Source organism: Oratosquilla oratoria, chromosome 12 (genome assembly GCF_046742065.1).
Source record: "Oratosquilla oratoria isolate Oo_2021 chromosome 12, ASM4674206v1, whole genome shotgun sequence".
NCBI lineage: Eukaryota > Metazoa > Arthropoda > Malacostraca > Stomatopoda > Squillidae > Oratosquilla > Oratosquilla oratoria.
In genome coordinates, this window is record NC_134788.1 from 54,227,087 (window position 1) to 54,246,836 (window position 19,750).

At 41.0% G+C, this 19,750-nt stretch overlaps 2 protein-coding genes across 3 annotated transcripts; both read left to right on the forward strand.

Annotated features, from left to right (window-relative positions):
* Positions 1-1,702: 1,702 nt before the first annotated feature.
* On the forward strand, positions 1,703-11,987 carry LOC143030398 (uncharacterized). The gene is made up of 6 exons (XM_076193547.1): positions 1,703-1,720; positions 1,848-2,372; positions 3,306-3,600; positions 3,755-3,910; positions 3,993-4,118; positions 11,884-11,987. Exons 1-6 carry the CDS (start codon positions 1,703-1,705, stop codon positions 11,985-11,987), a joined length of 1,224 nt encoding a protein of 407 aa, XP_076049662.1.
* LOC143031790 (uncharacterized) lies at positions 3,114-17,868 on the forward strand. 2 transcript variants are annotated; one of them, XM_076196061.1, is made up of 3 exons: positions 3,114-4,990; positions 11,550-11,621; positions 14,957-17,868. In XM_076196061.1, the coding sequence occupies exon 3, from the start codon at positions 15,119-15,121 to the stop codon at positions 17,207-17,209; it is 2,091 nt and encodes a 696-aa protein (XP_076052176.1). In that variant the 5' UTR covers positions 3,114-4,990; positions 11,550-11,621; positions 14,957-15,118; the 3' UTR covers positions 17,210-17,868. The 2 variants fall into 2 exon arrangements, with proteins under 2 accessions (XP_076052176.1, XP_076052178.1); XM_076196063.1 differs by having other exon boundaries at positions 3,114-4,986.
* The last annotated feature ends 1,882 nt before the right edge of the window (positions 17,869-19,750 follow it).

A 19,750-nucleotide genomic window follows, 5' to 3' on the forward strand; every position in this document is an offset into this window, starting at 1 on the left:
ATGAGGATAAAGCATTTGTGATGTCACTACTTCCGAAGTTTAAAAAGTTAAATGATGAGCAAAGATTTGAAGCACAGATTCCATCTACTGCTTATCATGGCAATGTGCCCTCTACAAGCAATTGTCATCCGTATGTTGCTGTACCAGGTATGTCTCAGCCTACAAGTGGTATGCATCACATGGCTCAGCACCAGATACGTGAAGGTCACCACTCAACCCAAGAATTAGTACTGTACATGCCCATGGATATCTTCACAACCAACATTATCAACCTCACCTACATCATTCACAAGCAAATCGCGAATTTCCACCGTCGGCATCAAATATCAATACCACAGTTTCGTCACCAGCATCAGGATGTTCTGTGAACTCAGGTGACACTGACCTATTTGAACTGTCATCATGAGATAATTATCATTTTCACGCATGACTAGTATTCAGTTTGTAATGGATTATCATATACTTTCTCGTTCATGCACTCCAATTTAATCTGGTGTTCACTAATAATTAAAACCGTTAGTTTATTTACATATAGAAGGAATTAAAAGTGTTTTCAGATTTCCATTGCTCAATCTTTCATTTATTTTGTTAAATTTGAAAGTGTCTTTTAAATGATGCTCAATAAATAGGGAAATACATTTTTTTTTATGATTCACAAAGTATTGGTTATATCTTCACAGCTACAGTGATGTGTAGTATAGAAAATAGTCATATATTTTTCTTTTCTGAGAAATGGTAACGGATTTTCTTCATTTCTCTGTACTGTTATTTCAAGAATAATCCTTAATTATGTCAATAAACTACATGTTATATGAATTTGCATTTCCCTTATTTATCCTTACCATGTTACAGCTAGCCTTTCTATAAACAATAGTTGCCGCCATCGCGTGCGGCCCAGGGTTGCCAGATTGGCCTTTTTTAGGCCAAAAACCTCAATTTTGGCCTCCTTTCAAAGCATTTGGCCTAAGGATATTTAGTTTGGCCTAAATTACTAAATCTGTTTTTTTTTTTTGCTTTTTTTTTAGAATGTGGCTTAGATATATTTCATTTGGCTTCAGTAAGCTCATCTGATAATAGTGAGTTGAACACTGAGTTCAGTCGCCATCTCCTAAGACAAAACCAATCCAAGTTAAAGTCTACCATGTAGACGAGTGCGCGTCTCTTTTCTATTCTTTTTATTTTGTTACCATGGTGATCCATGCAACTTGTTCCATTTTCTCTTATGGCATTGAATTAAATTGGACGAATCAGCTGTATGATGTTGATGGCGCATAAGATCCATGTGCAACTTTTGGCGTGATTTTTTCTTTTTTCTTTTTCTTAACTGTCTGACGTAATTTTCGGCCTTCAATCAATAGCAAGCTATGTTCATACACAAGCAAGGAGTAGGCTACATTGGTAGGGTACTGAATATTGAAATATATTGTGTTTTGATTAACAAAATGGGTAAAATCCTTTTCCATCCCACAAAAGCGTTCGTTCTGGTTGTTTATATTTATGTAGAGTGGAAAAGATCGTTGACATTAAATTTTCATTAGTGTTTATAGTAATTTTCAAGTGCTTAATTATTTAGGAGTATTCATTTTTTCAGGTGCATGCATTTTAGAATAAGAATCAGCCTGCAATCTTCAATAGCCTAAGATGCCGAAGTGGAACAGGAGGTACAGAACTGAGTGGGAGAAAAAGTTTATGTGGATGAAATATGCACCTGATGGCTCTGGTGAGGCATATTATAAGTCACTGTAATCTGAACCCCCAAAATGTGCTCATAACAAAACCACGAAAAATCGGAGAAACACAAGAAGAAGACAGTATCACCAGCACTTGTACCACCAATAAATTTTCAGTCAACAACACCCAACGATGTCAAGCAGGCAGAATTGGAACTTGCTGTTGCAGTCTACTGCCATTGCTCAACTTCCTCTGTGGACCACATTGGTGAAATGATAAAAAAGAATGGGAAAGGTAGCATCTTAGGAAAGATCAATCTTCATAGAACTAAATGTAGCAAACTGATTACGGAAGTTGTGTCCCCAACCCTTAAACAAGAACTGAAGAAGGATCTAGACGGAGAGAAATTTGCCCTTTTAGTAGACGAGTCAGCCGATGTTGGGGCAGTGAAGTATTTATGCATTGCGATACGCTACTGCAGCAAAAAGGAAAAGAGAATAGTAACAGAGTTTGTTGGTCTTATTCCTGTCAATGACACAACAGGGGAAGCATTATTCAGTGTCATTAAAGCTGCTGTTACAAATCTAGGTTTAGAACTTGGTAACTGCATTGGTTTTGCAAGTGATGGTGCCTCAGTTATGACTGGAGTTAATAACTCGGTTTGGACCCGAATACAGCAGGAGTCTCCAGATTGTGTGCAAGTAAAATGTATTTGTCACTCTCTAGCACTTTGCGTGAAGCATGCATTTGAGAAGCTGCCTTCATGCTTGGGATTTTTACATACATACATATACCAAGGTTTTTTCCCCCTTCCAAGGGAGGTAGCCAAAAAGGGAAAGGCATAAAAACACTCCCACCCATTTCATCCCTAAATACACTCCACACCCCTCCCACCCTTCCTCTCATCTGAGCACCTCCTGGATGACGGGTCATCCCTGCACCCTGCCCACCGCCCTGGGTCAGAAGCAGTGTCGCAAGACACAGTACATCCACAGCAAGGCCGCTTCATTTAATCGGCGACCCCCCCTCTCCGTCCCCCTTTGCATATAAGGAGAGGACGGGGAGAAATCCCTTCGGGCTGCGTCAAAATTTACTCACACATACTACCCCCCCCACCCATTCCTCCTCATGCAGTCACAACATCATCCATATACAACCATTCTCCACTCACCTCTGTCTTCCGTCCTCTCCCTTCCTCAACAGACATTCCCCTCTTCCCCAAAGCCCCCTTCACCCCATCCATCCACCTCATCCTAGGACGTCCCCTCATGTTCACTCCCTCCACATCTGCCTTCCATACCTCTTTTACTAGTCTTTCTTCACTCATTCTTTCCATGTGTCCAAACCATCCTAATATTCTTTCATCAACCCTATCTCCCAAATCCTTTTTCACCCCTGTTCTCCTCCTCACCTCCTCATTTCTCAGAAATACCAAAATGGTTTTCCAAGAGTACAGTAAGGAGGACAGCTTACAAACAATTGTTTAGCATAATGGACCCAACTGAAGAAAGGAAAGGAACCTCGTTGCCATTTCAGCAAGCTTCTCAGACCAGATGGCTAGTACGCGGGAAAGTAATGTACTGCATCTTGGTGAACTGGGAAGAACTAAGGCTTACTTCATGTGTGCTGAGCAGGCTAGTGGAGCTGATGCCAGGTATAAGGCACGTATGATTTCTGACATCCGAAATGACCCAATCAACTATTGGCATTTTCAGTGTGTCACATCCATTGTTATGGAGTTTGAACGCGTCAACTCATATTTTCAAGCCACGGATGCCGATCCTCAGAGCATGGAAGGTGAACTTGCTCAACATCATCATAGTCTACGGGCAAAAGTTTTCAGCCCAGATGGAAGTGAATTAGCTATATCCGAAGTATATTTTGGAGCTCGCTTTGCGGGAAGTGGAGAGGTATATCGAGATGCATCAAGTTAGTGCTGAAACGAAAGTTCAGGACGTCAAGGCCCGATGTTACAGCTTTCTCGTGGAGGCCATCAAGCAAGCTGAGAAACGTCTGCCTCCTACGAGGAACATATACAAGGTTCTCGGTAGTCTTCACCCATCAAAATTTTTGAGTCAAACAGCAAGGGTCCCATATAAGGATCTACCATTCCCTACCTTACGAACATATAAATGTAATGCCATTGAACAGCAGTATAGGAATGTATTACATTTAAACTGGGTTGAAGAGGCAGTATTTGACAACAAAATACCAGATGACTATTCAGTTCTGGATAGGAGTAGGTAATCGCTATGATACACTAGGTAACAAATCTTTTATAGACCCAGCAACATATTCATTGTCCTGTCTTGTCACACCAGTTAGCAATGCTGTTGTTGAACGCATATTTTCTCATGCTACAATAGTTAAAACAAAATTAAGAAACAGACTGAGTACAAGAACCCTAGATGACATTATTCGCATCAGAACCCATCTGCACTTCAGAGGTTTGTGTTGCAGGAATTTTGTGGTCACACCTGATATGTACAGCTTATTTTCATCTGCAAATATGTATGGAGATGAATATGATGTATGTGATGATGTGATTGACTATGTTTGAACACTGGTTATGTTTCCTTGGTTACCAAAGTCTGGTGCTATAATGTAGAATATAATTTTGACTTATTTTTTGTTGCTCATGAAAAGGATTACATTTTTTCATATTGTTTGTGGAAAAAATGACCATGAAATTTGCATGCTGCAAAAAAAAACACACACTTTCAATTTGATTTCTGTTTCTCATTAAAAAGGATTATGAAGCAAATTATCATACTTTTGACTTACTTTTTATACTGTTTATGAAAAATAAAGAACCATTAATTCATTGTATGCATATGATCTTTTACTTGGTACCACTGAGTTATATAGAACATCTAAGTTCGTATGCATTATAATCATAGGGGGTCCAATATGGCGGCCACTGCATCACCCGTTGACCAGGCGGACTGACGAACTATGTAGTGCTTGTATACACAGATCGCCACTACAGTAAACCACTATAGCTCAGTGCTCAGTACATATCGTATAGTATTTGGTGAATTGAGAAGCGAAATAATTAAATGTTTGGCCTTTTTACTGCATATTTTTGGCCTTTTTCTGTAGTGCATTTGGCCTTTTTGGCTCATTTTTTGTTGTTGCTTTTGGCCTTTTTCTGCTTCAGTAATCTGGCAACCCTGGTGCGGCCGTACAATCTTCTCAACTGCCACTTCGTCTTCCTCGGAGTGAAAACCCAATTTCAGAGCTTCAGTCTACAAGTCCACATAGTATCAATTGGATACAAACAAGTGGCATAGGAATTGCAAGCACAACCATCGTGTAGGTAACAAGCAAATGTTATTATGGACACTCGTCAATCTTGTACATGTATCTATTTATTGTGTGGGAATGGGGAAATGTTTTTGCGTAGACATGAGTGCACCCTTTAACTTTTAACTTTTTTTTCGACTTTGCTTTTGGTTAGTGTAGTCCTATTATAAAGAAAAAATATAGGCTGAATAGTCGGGTATATGTATTTATTGATGTATTATAATTTACATAAATAATATTTAATTTTCTAATGCTATATCACAAAGATGTGCACTTCTAAAAAAATACCAGGTGATTTTCTTTATCTGTTCATTAGTTGATGCTGTCTGGGTTGATGCTACCTTCAACCAGTTTTCTCAAAAATTTATTTGTAATTCACTTTAAGTGCCTGAATAACCATAACTTAACAAGCTATTCCCACCGTGTGCCTTATTTTAGTCGTTGATGAAACTGAGGTGTGTGTGTGTGTGGGGGGGGGTGTAACCTAACCTAGGTATAGGTAAGGGTTATTTTTCTTACTTAAAGATGATAAACACACACACACACACACACACACACACATATATATATATATATATATATATATATATATATATATATATATATATATATATATATATATATATATATATATATATATATATATATATATTTCAGGCCTGTGTGTAGGGGAGGGGAGGTGTTCCCTGACAAATAGAGACCAGTAAAAGGTTAGCAAGATCACACAAATGTTGATTTCTGACATCATTGATTGTTAACCTCTGCGAAAATATTACCAAGATTCTCATTTCCAGTTATCTGTGTTATTGTATCCTTCATCATCTAATTTTATTACCATTATCATACTTGGGTGCGAGTGTGGTGGGAAAGGGAGGAGTGGGGGTGGAGGTAGAATGTAGATCAAGAAAAGTAAATGACATCTCTGTTAATTTTCACTTTATTGGTCTCTATTTTCTCTAGTTTCTATGTTATATAATTTTGATATTTTTTCAATTATCCATTTTCTGCTTACTTTAAGCTTTGTTACAAATTGTTTGTTCTCTTAACTTGCTGTGCTTTGGTTAATGTCTCAATATATTTGTATATTTTCATCATAGTTCTGAAACATGAGCAAGTAATATACTTTAGATCAGAATGTTCTCAAAATAATATTATACCCCATAACATAAAAACTTAAATATTTTGTTGAATTATGTGTAAGATTGCTACGAGGCACATAGATTCACACAAGTTACTTATGACTCATTTGTACATACATACATACATACATACATATACCAAGGCTTTTTCCCCCTTACAAGGGAGGTAGCCAAAAAGAAAAAGGCACAGAAACCACTCCCACCCATTCCATCCCTAAATACACTCCACTCCCCTCCCCCCCTCCCTCTTATCTTGGCACCACACCACACTGGATGACGGGTCATCCCTGCACCTTGTCCACTGCCCTCCCTGGGTCAGAGGCAGTGTTGCAAGATACAGCACATCCACAACAAGGCCGCTTCATTAAATTGGCGACCCCCCTCTCCGTCCCCCCCTGCAGAAAAGGAGAAGACGGGGAGAAATCCCTTTGGGCTGCGTCAACTTTTTCTCACACATACTACCTCACCCCCCATCCCCCCATCCATTCCACCTCATGCATCACATCCTCCATATACAACCATTCTCCATTCACCCCTGTCTTCTGTCCTTCCTCAACAGACATTCACCTCTTCCCCAAAGCCCCCTGTACCCCATCCATCCATCTCATCCTAGGGCGCCCCCTCATGTTCACTCCCTCCACATCTGCCTTCCATACCTCTTTTACTAGTCTTTCTTCACTCCTTCTTTCCATGTGTCCAAACCATCCTAATACTCTTTCATCAGCCCTATCTCCCTACTCCCTTTCCACCCCTGTTCTCCTCCTCACCTCCTCATTTCTCACTCTATCCAGCCTGGTAACCCCCATCATACTTCTCAGACACCTCATCTCAAACACATTCAAACTCCTTCTCTCTTCTTCTCTTATGTTCCATGTTTCTGCCCCATACAGTCCTGTTGGCACAATCTCTCCTTCATACAGTCTCCTCTTAGCCTCCATTCCCAAATGTCTATTCCTCATTACACTTTTTAATCCACCAAGGCATTTACTCGCTTCTATCAATCTACATTCTACCTCCACCTTTACTCCACCTTTTCCTGCCACATTTGCACCCAAGTATCTAAAGCTATCCGCTTCCTCCAGTTGCTCTCCCTTAATGCTCACTTCCAGTCTGTGGCCACTTTCTCCCCTTATACATCTCATCACCTTTTACCCACATATTCAACTTTTTTCTTTCACAAACTCTCCCAAACTCTGTGACCAACTTCCTCAATTCCTCCTCTGATCCTGCTACAAGCGCAGTGTTGTCCGCAAACAACAGCTGGCTCACCTCTTACTTTTCTCCGTTTTCTTTAAACATCTCAAATCCCTGACCTACCACCCTTGCATTTACCTCTCGCACCACCCCATCCATGTACAAGTTGAATTAATTTGTACTGGATGATTTCACTGAATAAGTGTAATACCAATTATACACCTCGTTTTAGTATTTGATGGAAAGGAGCGGTGAATCTAACATATCCTAGCTTCTGGTGGTATTTTCACAAGATGTCATTTGTTTCCCTCCAACCCTGATGTTAGGGAATGGGGAGTTCACTGCATACATACATACATACATATACCAAGGCTTTTTCCCCCTTCCAAGGGAGGTAGCCAAAAAGGGAAAGGCATAAAAACACTCCCACCCATTTCATCCCTAAATACACTACACACCCCTCCCACCCTTCCTCTCATCTGAGCACCTCCTGGATGACGGGTCATCCCTGCACCCTGCCCACCGCCCTGGGTCAGAAGCAGTGTCGCAGGACACAGTACATCCACAGCAAGGCCGCTTCATTTAATCGGCGACCCCCCCTCTCCGTCCCCCTTTGCATCTAAGGAGAGGACGGGGAGAAATCCCTTTGGGCTGCGTCAAAATTTACTCACACATACTACCCCACCCCCCGCCCATTTCTCCTCATGCAGTCACAACATCATCCATATACAACCATTCTCCACTCACCTCTGTCTTCCGTCCTCTCCCTTCCTTCCTCAACAGACATTCCCCTCTCCCCCAAAGCCCCCTTCACCCCATCCATCCACCTCATCCTAGGACGTCCCCTCATGTTCACTCCCTCCACATCTGCCTTCCATACCTCTTTTACTAGTCTTTCTTCACTCATTCTTTCCATGTGTCCAAACCATCCTAATATTCTTTCATCAACCCTCTCTCCCAAATCCTTTTTCACCCCTGTTCTCCTCCTCACCTCCTCATTTCTCACTCTATCTAGCCTAGTAACCCCCACCATACTTCTCAGACACCTCATCTCAAACACATTTAAACTCCTTCTCTCTTCTTCTCTTATGTTCCACGTTTCTGCCCCATACAGTGCTGTTGGCACAATCACTCCTTCATACAGTCTCCTCTTCGCATCCATTTCCAAATGTCTATTTCTCATTACACTCTTTAAACCACCAAGGCATTTACTCGCTTCTCTCAATCTACATTCTACCTCCACCTTCACTCCACCTTTTCCTGCTACACTTGCACCCAAGTATCTAAAACTATCCACTTCCTCCAGTCGCTCTCCCTTAATGTTCACTTCCAGTCTACTGCCACTTTCACCCCTTGTACATCTCATCACCTTACTTTTACCCACATTTATCTTTAGCTTTCTTCTATCACATACTCTCCCAAACTCTGCCACCAGCTTCCTCAATCCCTCCTCTGACCCTGCCACAAGCGCAGTGTCGTCCGCAAACAACAGCTGGCTCACCTCCCACTTTTCTCCATTTTCTTTAACCATCTCCAATCCCTGACTCACTACCCTAGCATTCACCTCTCGCACCACCCCATCCATGTATAAGTTGAACAGCCAGGGCGACATAACGCATCCTTGACGAAGTCCCACCTTTACTTCAAACCACTCACTCCCCCTGTGGTGGGGGAAAAGAATACTGCCACCAAGTTTTCCCACTTGGATCGTAAGAGGCGAGAAGAAAGGGACGGGGAGAGGGACTAGGCATCCTTCTCCCTGTAGCCCCAAGGGGCAATTTCCTAAATCAAAAAGAAAAGGCATAAGGGGTGTTGGCGGGCCTCGGGCCAGCACCCTAAGGTTTGGGTCTTTTAATGTGCGTGGATGTGGTACAGATGAGAGTAAAAGGGAAGAGATAGGTAGTATGTTTGTGAGAAGAAAGTTGGATGTGTTGGCTTTGAGTGAAACTAAGTTGAAAGGGAAGGGTGAGTGTATGTTTGGGAGTGTAAGTGGGAGGTTATCAGGAGTGAAGAGAGGGCGAGGGAGGGAAGGGGTGGCTATTCTAGTAAGTGAGGAGATAGGTAAAGGGATAGTGGAGTGGAAGGAGGTTTCCTCAAGGATAATGTGGATGAAGGTGAAACTGGGAAAGGAGATGTGGGTCTTTGTAAGTGCATATGGGCCGGGCAGTGAGAAGAGCATGGAAGAAAGGGAGGCCTTTTGGATATATAAATGAGTGCATAGAGGGTTTAGGAAGAAATGTCAATGTAATAGTACTGGGAGACCTTAATGCTAGAGTGGGAAATGGTCCAATCGATGGAGTGGTTGGGAAGTGTGGAGTTCCAGGAAAGAATCGTAGTGGAGAGTTGATGGTGGAAATGTGTCTAGAAAGAGAGTTTGATAGCAAATACAGTGTTTCGGAAGAAAGTCAAGCATAAGTACACATGGGAGAGGGTGGTGGAGGGAAGGGTGGTAGATAGAGCGCTAATGGATTATGTAGTGGTAAATAGGATTATGATAGGAAGAGTTAAGGATGTACATGTGCTAAGGGGAGAGGGTGGGGGAATATCAGATAATTTTTTGGTGGAAGGTAAGTTGAGAGTGGAGGATAGATGGAGAAGGAGGAAAGGGACAAAAGGTAGGGAGGTTCTTAGAGTGAACTCCTTGAATGAAAAGGAAAAGGAGAAGGAGTACGAAAAGAAGCTGAAGGAGGAGTGGGAGGGAGTAAAGGATAGAGCAGAGATGGGTGTGGAGGAGGAATGGGGATGGTTCAAGGAGGGAGTCTTAAAGTGTGCAAGGATGGTGTGTGGAACAAGAAGGACAGGGGGAAATAGAAGAAAGGGTAGTGAATGGTGGGATGAGGAAACAAAGAAGGTTGTAGAAGAGAAGAAGCGAGCATTCACAGATTGGTTACAAAAGAGGACGGGAGTCATATGAGACGTACAAAGAAAAGAAAAGAGAAGTAAAGCAAAAGGTAAAGGAGGCAAAGAGGAGAGCAGATGTGAAATGGGGTAGGAGTATGACAAAAAATTTTGAAAGTAATAAAAAGATGTTTTGGAAAGAAATTAAGAGAGGAAGAGGAGGCGAATCAAGTAGGGAAGAAAAGGTAAAAGGTACAGATGGAGAGTTGATAATGGAAGAGATGGCAGTGAGGGGAAGATGGGCAGAATATTTTAGGGAGTTGCTGAATGTGAAGGAGGATAGGGAAGGAAAGATAGCTGCAGTGGGAAATACGAAGAAAATGAGAGTGATGAGTGAGCAGAATGGAGGAGAAATAAGGAAGGATGAGGTGAAGGCAGTTGTAAAGATGATGAAAGCAGGTAAGGCACCTGGTCTGGATGGATGTCATGCAGAATGTCTGAAAAAGGGAGGTTCAGTGATGGTGGACTGGTTGGTGAGATTATTTAATGTTTGCTGGAGAGAGGGTAGAGTACCGGAGCACTGGAGTAGTGCCTGTTTAGTTCCTCTTTACAAGGGAAAAGGGGACAAGTGTGAATGTAGTAATTTCAGAGGGATTAGCCTGTTGAGTGTAGTAGGGAAGGCTTATGGGAGAATCTTAATTGAGAGGATTAGGAGAGGAACAGAAGGAGTAATTGGTGAGGAACAGTGTGGATTTAGGACGGGTAGAGGGTGTGTAGATCAGATCTTTGTGGTAAGACAGATATGTGAGAAAGCTATAGGAAAGGGGAAGGATGTTTTTTGGGCTTTTATGGATCTGGAAAAGGCTTATGATAGGGTAGACAGAAAGGCACTGTGGGAGGTTATGCAGATTTATGGGATAGGAGGAAAGCTTTTGGGAGCTGTCAAGAGTTTTTATGTGAGTAGTAGAGCATGTGTTAGGATTGGAAATGGAGTTCACTGCAAAATGGAAAAAAAAAAAAAAAATTGCTGTAGAAATAAATAACAGATTCTTATGAATCTCAAATGTTGATTTATGACATCCTTCGGTGTTGTTGTTGTGTGTGTGTAGTGATCCTAAATGAAAATTTGACCAAGATGACTTATTTCTATGTTATTGTATCATACATTATACACCAATATCTTTCTCGTGTCCTCTATCTCTTTGTAGTATATATTCAACAACATCAGTGTTATTATTTGCTCAACCTTCTATTTCTTTCTTATTCCTTTAAATTTCTTCCATGATATGAGTTGTTTGTTCCCTTCCACCTACTGTATTTTGGTTAATGCCCCACTGTATTTGTATATTCTCGTGTTACTTAAAAAGTTAGATGTCACATTTGTCATATATTTTCTTTCAGGTCGAGGATAAATATCATCATTTCATTGGAGGAGGGTATCCGGAGATTCCTTAAATTGGTCATATAACAAAGGTAATCCTGTGTGGCGACTGTGACTTACCTGTCTCGTGAGTTGTCTTAGATATCATGTGATGATTCACACTGGAGAGGAAATTTGATGCAGATTTCTCATGAATTAGTGTTCTTGAATAACAAGTGACGTCCCACACTGGAGAAGACAAGACTTTCAAATGTGACCTCTGTGATGCAGCTTTCGCACAAAGGAATGATCTCAAACGACACATGATGACCCACACTAGAGAAAAGCCTTTCAAGTGTGACCTGTGCATTGCAGCTTTCATAAAAAAATGTAGTCTCAAATCTCACACAATGAGCCACAATGGAGAAAAGCCTGTCCAATGTGACCAGTGTGATGCAGCTTTCTCAGAAAAAGTATAATCTCAGATATCACATCATGACACACACAGGAGAGAAGCCTTTCTAATGTGACATTTGTGAAGCAAGTTTCTAAAAGGAGTGATCTCGAATGTCATATCAGGGCCCACACAAGAGAGAAGCCTTTCAAGTGTGTCCTGTGTGATGCATCTTTTTCATCAAAACGTTCTCTCAGATACCACATGAGGACCCACACAGGAGAGAAGCCTTTGAAGTGTGACCTGTGCGATGCAGCTCTCTCAGGAAATACTGTGCTGAAATATCACATGATGACCCACACTGGAGAGAAGCCTTTCAAGTGTGACCTTTGTGATAAAGCTTTCTCACAAAGGAGTAGTATCAAATATCACATAAGGACCCACACAGGAGAAAAGCCTTTCAAGTGTGACTTGTGTGATGCAGCTTTCTCACAAAAGAGTCACCTCAAATCTCACATGATGACCCACACTGGAGAGAAACTTTTCATGTGTAGTCTGTGCAATGTAGGTTTCTCACGAAAGAGTCATCTCAAATATCACGTGATGAACCACACTGGAGAGAAGCCTTTCAAGTGTGACCTCTGCGATGCAGCTTTCCCACTTATGGGTAATCTCAAACGACACGTAGTGACCCACTCTGGAGAGAAGCCCTTCAAGTGTGACATTTGCGATACAGCTTTCTCTTCTAAGAGTTCTCTTAAGGGTCACGTGAAGACCCACACAGGAGAGAAACCTTTCCAATGTGACATGTGCGATGCAGCTTTCTCACTAAAGAGTACTCTCAAAGATCACATAATGACCCACACTGGAGAAAAGCCTTTGAAGTGTGACCTTTGCAATGCAGCTTTCTCGGTAAAGAGTAGTCTCAAATATCACATGATGACCCACACTGGAGAGAAGCCTTTCAAGTGTGACCTTTGTGATAAAGCTTTCTCATTTATGGGTAATCTTAAAAAACACGTAGTGACCCACTCTGGAGAGAAGCCCTTCAAGTGTGATCTGTGTGGTACAGCTTTCTCACGTAAGAATTCTCTTAAGAATCACGTGAGGACCCACACTGGAGAGAAGCCCTTCAAGTGTGGCCTGTGCGATGCAGCTTTCTCAGGAAGGAATGGTCTCAAATATCACATGGTGACCCACACTGGAGAGAAGCCTTTCAAGTGTGACCTTTGTGATGCAGCTTTCTCACGAAAGAATAGTCTCAGACGACATGTGGGTACGCACAGTGGAAATTAACCTTATTTGTCATGCATTGACCCATACTGGAAGGAAGCGAGGTAATCCTTAAAGATGGCGGTTTTGCTATTTCTTCTAACTAGAAAATATTTCAGTTACAATATTCTAGATTTCCGTAAGAACACCTCAACAGTGTGTCTAACATTCGTATTCTATGCTTAACTTCTCTTTGTTCGTCATTGAGCTTGTTACTCGTGAAGATGTCATCCACGATTTGGGATGAAGAGTGGGGTTCCTTTAATGATTTCTTTAACAAACTCAACCTCCTAACTGCTAACATTAAATTCAAAGTGGAATGGGAAGTGGATAATAGATTACCATTCTTGGACATCTTAGTCATGAGACATCAGGATCATCTTTCTTTCACAGTGTACAGAAAACCCACGCACACTGGGAGCTATGTACACTTCTTTAGTTACCATCCTGACAATATCAAATATAGTGTTGCTTCGGGTCTTTTTCTAAGGGCACTAAGACTATGCAGCCCATCTTATTTGGATTCAGTAATTCTAACCATACAAAATCAATTAAGAAGGTTAGGGTACCCTGACTGGTTTACAAATAAAGCCTTAAGTAAGGCCAAAACCAGTTACTATAAATCCACTTCCCACCCATCTCAGCATCATAAATGGAACAAAAATTGCCTAAAACTTCCTTATAACAAATCTATCAATAATTTTTCTCAAATGCTACCAAAAGACAACATAAAAATGATTTATAGTTACCCCAATAGTTTATTCAGAAAAGAAGTCAACGGTCATCACAGAACAACAGAAGACATAAACCTGGGAGTTTACAAATTACCCTGCTCAGGATGTGATGAAGTGTATTGGGGACAAATGGATAGAGAATTAAAAGCAAGAATAAAAGAACACAAAAATTCAGTAAAATACGCACAACAGAACTCTGCAGTATTTCAACACGTTGCCAAAAATAATCACTGCATAAATTGGGACGAGGCCAAAATCATTTTCAAATCAAAATCAAAATTCTACATTTATATTCAATTTTTTTCTTTCACACATTCTCCCAAACTCTAACACCAACTTCCTCAATCCCTCCTCTGATCCTGCTACAAGCGCAGTGTTGTCTGCAAACAACAGCTGGCTCACCTCTTACTTTTCTCCATTTTCTTTAAACATCTCCAATCCCTGACCCACCACCCTTGCATTTACCTCTCGCACCACCCCATCCATGTACAAGTTGAACTCATTTGTACTGGATGTTTTTACTGAATAAGTATAATACCAATCATACCTCGTTTTAGTATTTGATGGAAAGGAGTGGTGAATCTAACATATCCTAGCTTCTGATGGTATTTTCACAAAATATCATTTGTTTCCCTTCAACCCTGATGTTAGGGAATGGGGAGTGCACTGCAAAATGGAAAAAAAAAAATTGCTGTAGAAATAAATATCAGATTCTTATGAATCTCAAATGTTGATTTATGACATCCTTCGGTGTTGTTGTTGTGTATGTGTAGTGATCCTAAATGAAAATTTGACAAAGATGACTTATTTCTATGTTATTGTATCATACATTATACACCAATATCTTTCTTGTAGTATATATTCAACAACATCAGTGTTATTATTTGCTCAACCTTCTATTTCTTTCTTATTCCTTTAAATTTCTTCTATGATATGAGTTGTTTGTTCCCTTCCACCTACTGTATTTTGGTTAATACCCCACTGTATTTGTATATGCTCGTGTTACCTAAAAAGTTAGATGTCAGACTTGTCATATATTTTCTTTCAGGTCGAGGGTAAATATCATCATTTCATTGGAGGAGGGTATCTGAAGATTCCTTAAATTGGTCATGTAACAAAGGGAATCCTGTGTGGTGCCTGTGACTTACCTGTCTCGTGAGTTGTTTTAGATATCATGTGATGATTCACACTGGAGAGGAAATTTTCCAATATGACTTGCTTGATGCAGATTTCTCATGAATTAGTGTTCTTGAATAAACAAGTGATGTCCCACACTGGAGACAAGACTTTAAAATGTGACCTCTGTGATGCAGCTTTTGCACAAAAGAATGATCTCAAACAACACATGATGACCCACAATAAAGAAAAGCCTTTCAAGTGTGACCTCTGCGATGCAGCTTTCATACAAAAATGTAATCTCAAATCTCACACGAGGACCCACACTGGAGAAAAGCCTTTCCGATGTGACCAGTGTGATGCAGCTTTCTCACAAAAGTGTAATCTCAAATATCACATCATGAGACACACAGGAGAGAAGCCTTTCCAATGTGACATTTGTGAATCAACTTTCTCACAAAAAAGTAATCTCAAATGTCACATCAGGGCCCACAAAGGAGAGAAGCCTTTCAAGTGTGACCTGTGCGATGCAGCTTTTTCCTCAAAACGCTCTCTGAAATATCACATGACGACCCACACAGTAGAGAAGCCTTTCAAGTGTGACCGGTGCAATGCAGCTTTCTCAGGAAAGAGTGCTGTCAAATATCATGTGATGACCCACACTGGAGAGAAGCCTTTCAAGTGTGACCTTTGTGATAAAGCTTTCTCACATAGGAGTAACCTCAAACAGCATGTAGTGACCCACACTGGAGAGAAGCCTTTCGTGTGTGATCTGTGCGATGGAGCTTTCTCACAAAAAAGTACTCTCGAACGCCATGTGATGACCCACACTGGAGAGAGGCCCTTCAAGTGTGACCTTTGCAATGCAGCTTTTTCCACAAAACGTTCTCTCAGATATCACGTGATGACCCACACTGGAGAGAAGCCTTTCAAGTGTGACCTGTGCAATGCAGCTTTCTCAGGAAAGGTTACTCTCAAACGTCACATGATGACCCACACTAGAGAGAAGCCTTTTAAGTGTGACCTTTGTGATAAAGCTTTCTCACTTAGGTGTAATCTCAAACGACACATAGTGACCCACTCTGGAGAGAAGTCTTTCAAGTGTGATCTGTGTGATACAGCTTTCTCATTTAAGAGTTCTCTTAAGGATCACGTGATGACCCACACAGGAGAGAAACCTCTCCAATGTGACATGTGCGATGCAGCTTTCTCAAAAAAGAGTAGTCTCAAATATCACATAATGACCCACACTGGAGAAAAGACTATCAAGTGTGACCTATGTGATGCAGCTTTCTCGCGAAAGGGTAATCTCAAATCTCACATGAAGACCCACACTGGAGAGAAGCCCTTCAAGTGTGACCTGTGTGATGCAGCTCTCTCAGGAAAAAGTGCTCTGAAATATCACATGATGACCCACACTGGAGAAAAGCCCTTCAAGTGTGACCTTTGCGATGCAGCTTTTTCCACAAAACGTTCTCTCAAATATCACATGACGACCCACACTGGAGAGAAGCCTTTCAAGTGTCACCTGTGCAATGCAGCTTTCTCAGGAAAGGTTACTCTCAAATGTCACGTGATGACCCACACTGGAGAAAAGCCTTTCAAGTGTGACCTTTGCAATGCAGCTTTTTCTACAAAATGTACTCTCAAATATCACATGATGACACACACTGGAGAAAAACCTTTCCAATGTGAAATGTGTGGTGCAGCTTTCTCACGAAGGAGTAGTCTCAAAATACACATGATGACCCACACTGGAGAGAAGCCCTTCAAGTGTGACTTTTGCGATGCAGCTTTCTCAGCAAAATGTACTCTCAAATCTCACATGATGACCCACACTGGAGAGAAGCCTTTTATGTGTGGTCTGTGTGATACAGCTTTCACACGAAAGAGTAATCTCAAACAACACATGATGACCCACACTGGAGAAAAGCCTTTCAAGTGTGACCTGTGCAATGTGGTCCTCTCAACAAAGAGTGCTCTCAAATATCACGTGATGACCCACACTGGAGAGAAGCCCTTCAAGTGTGACCTTTGTGATGCAGCTTTCTCACTTGAGAGTGCTCTTAAGTATCACGTGATGACCCACACTGGAGTGAAGCCTTTCACATGTGACCTTTGTGATGCAGCTTTCTCACGAAAGAATAGTCTCAAACGACATATGGGTAGCCACAGTAGAAATTAATCTTATTTGTCACATGTTGACCCATACTGGAGAGAAGCGAGGTTATCCTTAAAGATGGCGGTTTTGCTATTTCATCGAACTAGAAAATATTTCGGTTACAATATTCTAGATTTCCCTAAGAACACTTCAACAGTGTGTCTAACATTCGTATTCTAGGCTTAATTTCTCTTTGTTTGTCATTTAGCTTGTTACTTTGACACAAAAGTATTTTGATATTTGGAAACTTAAAAAACAAAAGATCGTAACCGAATTCGTCTCTGCTTAAACCAAGTAGCATGCTAGCGAGAATACCTATTGCGGCCCTACATTGACACAGATTGGTCAACATGGAGTGTGCTACGATTGTATTAACTTTCCTAATGCAATTTATTATTAGTCAGATTTTTTTTTTTTTTTTTTTTTTCCAAGGGGAGTTAGTTCCAGTTGGTTAAGATTTTGGGCAGACAATTGTAATATGTCAACTGAGTTTCAAAGTGGGTTTGCTAATTGGTGTCTGTTGTAATCAAGCTCATTGAAGAAGTACCTCATTGAAGTTATATATGGGTTTGCTGTTTATTTGGATAACCAGGAGCATGGTGATTGTGCATTTTCTATATTTGCCTTTTTTATGCTGGAAAGTAGAGTTTGGTTAATAATTGTTAATATGTATGTTTCACAAATAAAAATATGTATATATAGATTTGTTTGACTCATTGCTTGGCGGGCTAGTTCATTATCATAATTTTATGGAGTCCTCTAGTGTATAGATAATGATAATGATAACATTAATGATATGATAATGATAGTAGTAACAATAACAACTCAGGCTCAGCAGAGATCAGACGTCTCTCCTAGCCCCAACTGCTGACCGTTCCGGCACACGCAAGACTTCTTCGTTGACGCTGGCAAGTGGAATAATATTTTAGACAAATCCAAACAATGTACTTTCTGCTTTTTGCAGTGGTGTACATTTGACACATTTCCCGAGTCACGCAATTCTCTGTTTTTAGATTTGTGCTCGGAGGAAAAGAGACATTTATATAAGTCTATACCCATCCACATTGCTCACCGCACTGCCCCCCATAGGACCAGTTTACGCTTTAAGTATTGCCCATTTCTGTTAGTAACGCTCACTGTCCCCATTAGGGACCAACTCTCCCCTTCATCTTTTTAAGGGAGGAGCCACCCGTCGCTGCTTGATTGTGAGCATCGCCCTACCCCCGTCAGGGGCCAGCGCTCTCTCTTCTCGTCCCCATTCGTGGGAGCTGCCCCCTGTTTGACTATGGTACCAAAACAGTATCAGTGTAGTACCATTAGTGATATACTACATTATTCTACAGCTGTAGCAGCAAATGTAGGACAGTAAAGGGAATGTGTATCCCAGGGTAAGAGTAAATATCAAGTACCACGGGATTGAAGGAAGCAGGCCATCAATATGTTGTTATAGTGAATGCTACACGTCAGCTTGGGTCTCCTATTAATTAATTCCAAAATATACCTGGACCTCAGGACGGAGTGGGCACTTGCACATTAGTTCGAGCACCAGGAAGTAGTACATTATAACCTGAAGCACCTAAAGTAGGATACAGGGGACCAGTACTCGTATGAGTAAAACAAGGAAATCGAGGGAAAGGTCCAATTACCTTGTTGCCTGGTACCCTCATTCACCAGGCTTGTATTATGATCAGATCATAACTGTTCTCGGACTATACCTGAGACATATACCATACTATGACAAGCAAAACAAAGGTGGAAACCAGTTTTGAACATCAAACATTGTTATACTATGCTAAACCTCTGAAGGACAAAGGGGAGGTCAGAACATTTATGAGTGAATGCAGATTTGGATGGTATTACTCATAGAGATTGGTACCCCTCACTAGGCTAGCAGTACATGAAATCAAGGCTGTTCTCGGTCCATAGCTGAGACATATAGTAATCCTTGACTTTTTTCTTGAAAGTAACCTTGCTATCTGACTGCTTAATGGACTTAGGTAGTGAGTTCCATAGTTGAACACCTGTGAAGTGAAAGCTGTTTTTGGTCAAGGAACCTACACGAGTTACAGTAAAAGACCCTTGCCTGTTCTGGATTCGGTTCTCAGCAGATAACGTAAACCTACAGCTCACATATGAAGGAGCAGAATTATGAACGACATTGTAAACATGGTTTAGTTTCAGCTGCTGGACACAAAATTTTATAGTTAACATTCCTACTTTGCTAAATTCTTCTATGCCAATATGGCAACCCTGAAGTAAATCTAACATGAATCTAATGATCTTATTTTGTGCAACCTGTAGCCAAGACTGTTTTTTTTTTTCTGTTCAGACTACTGTACCAAGAGCTACAAGCATTATCAAAGTGATGCTGTATCAAGGCTGAGACCAGAAGCTTCTTTGTTTCCATATCAAAATTTCTGGCTTTTCTGTACAAAAATTTTACTTTATGTGAACACTTGGATACAATCTTATCCGTTAAGACATTCCCCTGTTTTGACGCATTATCCCCACATTTGACCTGTACATCGCGGTGTTTCCTGAGATTGGGTTTTGATGTGAAGACAA